Source organism: Thunnus thynnus, chromosome 23 (genome assembly GCF_963924715.1).
Source record: "Thunnus thynnus chromosome 23, fThuThy2.1, whole genome shotgun sequence".
In the NCBI taxonomy this organism is placed as follows: Eukaryota; Metazoa; Chordata; class Actinopteri; order Scombriformes; family Scombridae; genus Thunnus; species Thunnus thynnus.
Genome location: NC_089539.1, coordinates 23,471,442 through 23,479,643, shown reverse-complemented (window position 1 = coordinate 23,479,643; position 8,202 = coordinate 23,471,442). Strand labels below are relative to the sequence as shown.

The window sequence follows — 8,202 nt, the reverse complement described above, 5'->3', positions numbered from 1 at the left end:
AAAAAAAAAAAAAAATGTGGTTTTGTTGGTTTAAAAGGAGCAGAAGTTGAACCTTGAAATCTTCTTCAGCTGTTAAGTCAGCTGCAGTTTATGTGTTTCCTCCTGCAAGACTGACGTTTGACAAGCTCAGAAGAAATTTCCCCAGAAACTCTCAGCGCTGATGTTTTTTCCAGTCAGTGTCTGTTTGATCTTCCACTGGATATTTCCACATACGACTTTACCTCCGGTTTGGATCAGAAAATGTTTTTCAGAAATCTAAAACGCAAGCTGCAAACGTAACATCTCATGCTATGCTCAGCAGCTCAGCGGTAAAAACTGTTCGCGTCAGCCTCGTAGGAATTTCTGCTTCTTAGCAATAAAGTCCAAATTAAAGGAATAGTTTGACATTTTGGGAAATACAGTATGTGTATTTTCTTTCTTGCCAAGAGTAAAATTCAAGGATTCAAAGGTTTATTTGACACATAAACAATGTGTAGTGAAGGAATTAGAAGGAAAAAAAGAGATAAAAAGTTATAAATTTATGTAAAAATGTACATATGTCACAATTTTAAGGCAAACCATACAATAAAACGGTGTACATGGTTGAGTGCAAATATACAAATGTGCAGGGCAATGCAAAGCAACACAAATGATGAGAAGATTGATACCACATTCATGTCTAACTCACTCAGGAAGTTGGGAATTCCAGAAAATATACATATATTTTTCCCACACCTGTCTATAAATAAACATCCTCTCTGTACATTGCGGCCGAGGTGAAATCACGTCAGAACAAACATATCTTGTCCTCTGGACTGGAAGGCGAATTACCCAGCAAACACTCAGCCTATATGCACTATAGAAACAGAACACATACATCAGCCAGGCGTGAACTGCAGGTGAACCGGCTGAGTGTAATTTCCCATTATAACAATATAAGGCCAGAACAAACAATGTAAACCTCAGTGGGTGTAGCCTCCTATAATATCATCATTACCGCATATGTGAATATCCTGCTCTGAAATTTCATCAGAGGAAATCTCAAAGGAGTTATTCTTTTGTTGTAAGAGTTCAAAAGCAAATCCAGAAATGGTCATACATGCCTGTTATGTTGTGTTTTATGTCTTTAATTCCATTTTTTGTTTGTTTCTGTTGTCCTCAAATGTTTATTTTCTGGATTTTTTTGACCTACTTGGCATCGAAAAAAGCTCTCCGAGTCATTCTGCAGGTTTCATGATCTTGAAATGCAAAAGGAATCGAAGCCTGTTATCTCACCTTCAGTCTCGGAGGGATTCGTCACACACAAACAGAAAAGTGATTCCTGGCTTCACACCAGGAAAATCTCTTTTTACACATTTTTCAGATCTGGTTACATGGATTTTTTTTTGGGGGGGGGGGGGGGGCATAAAATAAATGAAAATGAGAACTTCTTGCAGGTGAAAATAAGATCATTGTGTTTTCATGCACAAGTTTAACTGGGTGTCTGGTGCAGATATAAAATCAAATCAAATCAACTTTATTTAGATTTTACACACAACACAGTTGATCCAAAGTGCTTCCCAGCACACAGAGAGGAAGACAAAACAACAGAGAAAGAAGAGACAGACTTACAGAGACTTCAGGAAAAATATCTGAGCTGGATTAAGTTAGTCACAGTTAAAGGCTAATGAATAGAAGTATGTTTTAAGATGACGCTTCAAAATCTCAGTAGTGGGGGAGAATTAGATGGTGGGGGCAATAGAGAAAGCCCCTTCCCCATAACACTTTGAGTTCTGTAACATAAGAGGGGGCAAATCCATTTAACCGCTTGTAAACAAACAACAGAATTTTAAAATCAGTTCTGTAGCGAACAGGTAGCCAGTGTAGAGAGGCAACAACGAGTGTGATATGTTCCCTCTTTTTTGACCTTATCAAAACTCTTGTTGCTGCATTTTGAACTAGTTGGAGTCCTGATAAACAAGACTGTGTGATACCAAAATATGATGAGTCACAATAATTAAAGTGTGAAGATATGAAGGCATGGATGACTTTATAAATATGGATAAAAGTCTTTTTATTGGCTGAAAAAGAAAACATTTTGACTTGTTTTGTTATGTTGCATCTTTCTCATTGTATATATTTTGCATCAAATATTGTTTTAATTATTGGCACCTTCGTTTGGATTTACAATGTGTATCTGCATATATTTTTTTTAACAATTTCCTGCTTAGAAAAAAGTCAAAAAAATGTAAGTCTAAAGAAGTTTTAAGTCAAAGTTTTAGCCAATTTGGATGGTGAAACCTGTTTTTACAAGATGTTACTTCCAAGCTACATTCAACTTACACATTGCTGGTAGGGCTGTAAATAGTTTTTTTTTTTTTTTTTTAAATCAAACAGAACCTTTTGATTTTTTTTTCTCAATTTGATTTGGTGGGTAAAAATAGTTTTGGGATGTGTATACACTATACTTGAATACATTTTCGAGATATTTGTACTTTACAAATATCTGTATATGAATGGACAGAGGAGAGCATTTGAGCATAAGTGATGTCATAAATATTGAAAAAAGTTCATAATCATGGATTTTGTCACCCCTGTTGTTAATTTTTGTTCCTTGTTTTACTTGAATTTGGGGGATAATCATGCTCTCAGCTTCAGTTTCAGCTTTAGCTACAGTTCCCATAATACTTTGGGGGATGCAAACAAGAAGTATTACATTGTGGGTTACAATTTAAGCCCGTTTTTTAAGCTTATATTTGTTTGCAATTTGGTGAATTGGCGCCATTAAACGTGGGCTGAATTAGCTATTAGCATTTTATGTTTGCAGTGTTTGTGATTTCTTGGACCCTCCCTCATTTCCTCCAATTCGTATATTGAAATGTATCAATTTATAGTGACAAATCTAAAATGATTTCTCACATTACTTCTCAGATGATTCATGATGATTATTTTTGTTAAATGAAGGAGAAAAATAGTTTCCTGGTTCACTGAGAGGGCAACAGATTGAATTCTGAATTTCTGTCACATTGAATATTTAATTTTTTTTAACTAAAAGCCTGACAGCCTGCAGATTTCTGATACCAAATGCATCAAATTACTTGTTCATCATAGTTTCATATCACTCTGGGTGCAAGAAAAAGTTCCTGAATTATTTCCCAAACATCCTCTGAGCATGCTCAGCGGAGAGTTTTGTGATTCAAAAAGAATTTCACAGAGATGTAAAATCTTACAAACTTCCAGCAGTGCATTTCTAGTCGCTACCGCTCACATCCGCCTGTGAATGTGGTCATTTCCCCTTCATTGTTAACTGGGTGTTCCACTTTAGTTTGCTTCTTCCTCAATCCGTACATGTTGCAACATTACATGATGTAGAAATGATTGAATTTGATGAGATAAAGGAACCAATTCATTTTTTTACTGAACTAAAAGCAGCAGAAGCAGCAGTTTGATCAGAATATGCTGCTACAAGAGTAATTGTTTCCTGTCATTAGTCACAATCTGCAGGAAACGAGTACGTATGACCATTCAAAATGAGATTTCTTTCAGAATGAGTGATTCTAATGGGGGGGGGGTTTACGTGAGGCATTTTGATTCAGTTTGAGCTGACTGGGAATAAAAAGCTTCAAATAAATACATTAAATTTTAATTAAAAGTTCATAAAAGTCAGAAGGAAGTCTGCAGGTCAATTTTTGTGGTGAAGTCATCCATTCTATTATCAGTCTCCCAGGGGTACACACACCCACCTCTAACACAATAAATGAAAAATAAACAGAAAAATGACACAACCACTTGATCCTTCACAGCTGGAAAAAAATGCCAGGAAAATACTGACAGGGAAATACTAATGTCAGAAAGCTTGGATACAACAGAGACTTTTTATTCTCTATTTATAAGCTTCCCTTGGGGGGATATTATCTGCAGACACAGAGAGATATGCAGTTGTATATCCTGATAAAGTCCGCTGTTACATAACTGCCCTGCATTTGCTTATTTCTGTCTGATATTAACTGCTAAATGTCGAAGAATTTCTCACTAAAGTCAGAGATCTACAATCTTGATATGATGATGCTTTCAGGCTAGTTAATTTGAAGATGCACATTTGGATCCATGCAGATAAGGGTTTTAAAGGTATAGTGCAACATTTTAGGAAATATGCTTTTTCACTTTCTTTTAGAGAGCTAGCTAAGAACATTGACACCATGCTAATGTATGTATGGAAAATATTAAAATGAAGCCGGGAGTTCGGTTAGTTTTTCTCAAAAACCTGGCAGGGGAAACTAGCAATTTAAAAAATATGCCTACCAGCACCTTTAAAGCTAACAAATTCATGTTGTTTGTGTTTGGATTAAACAAACAAGATACAACATGTTAACTGGGAGCTAGGACAGAGCCGGGCTAGCTGTTTCCCCATATTTCCAGTCTTTATTCTAAGCTAAGCTAGGCTAGCATAAAGCTCAATACTTAGCACACATGAGAGAGGTATCAATCTTCTCATCTCACTCTTGGCAAGAAAGCAAATAAGAGTATTTCCTCAAATGCCAAACTATTGCTCCTATTCTGTCGTTAAGAGGTAAAATCTCCACACAAGACAAACATCAGCAGGGAAGAGATTACTTACAGAGCACATATGTTTTTGTGTAGAAAATATATTAACATTGGATTTCAGGAAAAGAAGTTGTAAGTGTTCCTGGAGCCAGCATCATCTAGGGGCCCTTAGAGGAACTGCAATTTCACATGTTTCACTGGATTTAACATTCACCTTGATATTTGTAAGTAATGCACTTAAAAGACGATGAGAATTTATTAGTATTTCATATGAAAAAAACGGCTCCATTTGCAGCTGTGTGCAGTATAACAAAGTTGCTTCCTCTTTATCACAAGACCTCTCCTCTTGAAGCATTACAGTACACATTATTATAATTATCTGAAGAGCCCTGTATTTAACAGATGATTACATAATTTGCTGGCTCTAAGTGTTTAATTGTTGTGTCATATGACACAAATTAACCTACTATCATCAACTGGTTGGACGAGTTTTTCTATTTTTGTCTCAGGGAAGTTTATTTAACAGCGTGGACTTCCAGTTCATAATCCACCAGGGTGTACACAAACACACACACACACACACACACACACATATAAAAATGAGGAAGTGATGTCACTGGAGAAGAACTATTAAAATGTGCTTTTAGCAGAGTGATGACAAACATTATTAATGTCGTCACACTTTGACCAAATTAATTTCCTCTTTTTGTAAGTGTGTGACGGTAAACAGTGAAGTAACAGATTGCACCAGCTCAGCACTGACCTGTGTGTGTGTGTGTGTGTGTATGTGTGTTGGGGTTTTTTGGATGGTTACCTGTCCTATATTTCTGCAAAGGGGGCGGAGGGTTGATCTGTATAAAGAGACGAGGCAGAGAGACGTCTTCACAACAGCATCCACTAACAGGTGGGGACACACAGAGAGAAGATTCACCTTAATCTGATTATTACTTATTATTATTATTATTATTATCATTATTTGTCATATTTAACAATCTGTTTCTGTGTTGCAGGTGAAAACACTTCTCCTCAAGCTTAAAGGATAAAGATAAATTCATCTACTTGAATGATGAAGGTCTCCGCACTCGTCTCCTTCCCCCGTTCAACTGCTGCCATGCTCATCCTGCTGCCGCTGCTTCTGGTTGGCTGGGCCGAGCAGGCAGCGGCGGTCCCTGTGAATCAGGCACTCAGTGCACCGCTGCAAGACCCCGAGACATACCAGGCTGTCCGTGAAGTGTCACAACACGTGAGTATTTTCGGCATTTAACACTTTAATTCCAACTCAAAAATCTGTCTTAAATCTCAAAATTCTTTCAAATTCAGCCCTTAATCTTATTCTGTAGCTTCTAGCCGATGCCTCATGTTTGTCTCCCCATGAAGTACATCTGGTTTAAACATGATGCTAATAAGTCTTTCTGTGTCTTCAGGCTCAGAGTATGCAGACGGAGGGCATGACCAACACCAGACTAATTCCCAAAGTAAGCATAATCCCGGTTACTGCAAGAAAATATGTCATTTTCTTATTGTAATATATATTTTGAGGACATTTGTTTCTGAACATTCTCGCGGAATTACTTTTTTATTGACAGAAATTTCCAAAGTTATGTCCAACAATAACGTTCTCATAAAAGAACAAACAAACAAAAAAAAATGTTAAAACATTTCAAAGTAATGTTCTTGGAAGCTGAGCGGGTGTTAGTCCTTCTGATCTCTGACCTCTGACCTACTTTAGGACCACCTGAAAATCTGCTGCCTCCATGCCAACATCCTGGACTTTTACCTGAACAACATCCTGCCTCACCATGACAACCAGCATGCCAGCATGCACCGCCTGAGGACTGACCTCACCCGTGTCAGCGAGGATCTGCAGACTCAAGGCTGCGTGAGTGTTTTAACTGAGTTGTTTGTTAAATGACATCTTGATTGTTAAAGGAATAGCTCAACATCTTGGGAAATTTGCTAATTCACTTTCTTGCCATGAGTTTGATAACAATCTCATAGCTACAACCAATAGCCAGTCAGCTTAGCTTGGCATAAAGACTGGAAGCAGGGGAAACAGCCAGTAGCTAGCCGTAGCTTCAAAATTACCATACAGTCATGTAGCATCAATTTTCTTATCTAACTCTTGGCAAAAAATCCTCCAAAAATCTAACTATTCCTTTAAGATTCATATAGCAGGTAAATTAACTCAGCTAATTAGTTTGTGAGCATCTTTACAAGTCTGTTGTTGAGCCTAAAAATCTAATAAATATACAAACGTACAAGTACATTTCCTAAATACTGCCAATCCATCCTAAGAATATGAGGTATTCAGAGGTAAATATGCAGTGTTTGCAGCATGTATATATGTGGTGGCGGTGTGGTTGATCTTAAAATCGATAACGACTCTCTGTGGTTTCGCTACGAGAAAGCAAACAAACATGCAGCACACACAGAGAGGACGAGATGAAAAAGATAACAGTTGCCAACCTACAATACCTGTCTGTCTCTCCAGAAAGTGGCTCACTACCGCGACCATCAACACGCTGTGGAGTTTCGCAGGAAGCTCAAGGTAAGATTTTAAAAACTGAAGCTCTGAGTGACACCATACTCTGTCTATGGCTCTTAGCTTCAAACTGGTTGGTTCCTGTAGACGTAAATCGTTAAAAACACCTTACAAATATATTTAACTTATTTGTAGGATCAATTAATTGTTGTTGTTGGTCTTTTCATGAAAAATGCAGAATATCACCAAACTTATCTTTTAAATTGACCAAAGGTATTATGTGTGCTTTTATTGTTATTAATGTGTCACTATGTGTTTCAGATGGAGGGCCAGCAAGGCATAATCAAAGCAGTGGGAGAGATCGACATCCTGTTCACCTACCTGCAGGACTTCTGTGTTCAGCCGTAAAACGACAACGCAGCTGCTGCACACTGATGCCTCTACTGTTTCTACTGAATGCGGATGCTTTTCTATTGATCATATTTATCACCTTTTATACCAATAACTTTTATACTTTTATTTATTGATCTATTTAATTTGAGAACATATTTAACATTTTAAAAAATATATTAAAATACAATATTTATATTGACGTTTGATTGAGTCAGTTATAGATCTATTTTTTGATCAAAATGTTTTAATACCTGAGCTGGAATGACTCTGGTGTTGATCCTGTTGCCATGTTACTGTATGGCAGATTATTATGGAGGGTGTTACAGTATTTAAATGTCTCAGACTGTTGTGTGTTACAGGATTTACTTGAAAATAAATAAATTTGGTTCTAATATAAGTTTGTGTGTAAAGTTCTTTGTAGCTACTTGCTAGTTTCAAGCTAGCAATTTAGTGAATAAGGTAACACCATTAAAACTTAAGAAATGTCTTAGCTAGTCATTGTAGCATTACGAGGTGTAACATAATCTCCAAAAATAACAGTTTTAGGGCCAAAAAGCAAAATAAACTCTCTTTTACTCCTTAGTCTAAATAGGTCAGATATTAGCATGCTAATGTTAGCTTTGGCAGTTGGTTCATTCGGCTAGCTTAGCAACAGTTCCACCTGCAATTAGCGATATTTTTTTCTCCCAGGATAGTATAGTCATAGCTTGCCCTACTCTGCTTCTGATTGGCTTACCCTATATTCTTAACCCAACCCTAACCAATCCCACTTCCCATACCTAAACCTGACCAACTCAACCAATGAAGGCAACAGGTAGTAGCCA

At 37.0% G+C, this 8,202-nt stretch overlaps 1 protein-coding gene across 1 annotated transcript; it reads left to right on the top strand.

The window, feature by feature from the left end:
- Positions 1 to 5,019: 5,019 nt before the first annotated feature.
- il22 (interleukin 22) lies at positions 5,020 to 7,746 on the top strand. The gene is made up of 5 exons (XM_067581693.1): positions 5,020 to 5,746; positions 5,928 to 5,978; positions 6,233 to 6,382; positions 6,995 to 7,051; positions 7,307 to 7,746. The coding sequence occupies exons 1-5, from the start codon at positions 5,567 to 5,569 to the stop codon at positions 7,391 to 7,393; spliced, it is 525 nt and encodes a 174-aa protein (XP_067437794.1). The 5' UTR covers positions 5,020 to 5,566; the 3' UTR covers positions 7,394 to 7,746.
- Positions 7,747 to 8,202: the final 456 nt, after the last annotated feature.

What these genes read in the sequence shown, in the direction of transcription:
- il22 (XM_067581693.1), top strand. Translation starts at nt 5,567, where the DNA reads ATGATGAAGGTCTCCGCACTCGTCTCCTTCCCCCGTTCAACTGCTGCC. An exon ending in TCCGTGAAGTGTCACAACAC is followed by an intron (nt 5,747 to 5,927) that starts GTGAGTATTTTC and finishes CTGTGTCTTCAG; the next exon opens with GCTCAGAGTATGCAGACGGA. An exon ending in ATCTGCAGACTCAAGGCTGC is followed by an intron (nt 6,383 to 6,994) that starts GTGAGTGTTTTA and finishes CTGTCTCTCCAG; the next exon opens with AAAGTGGCTCACTACCGCGA.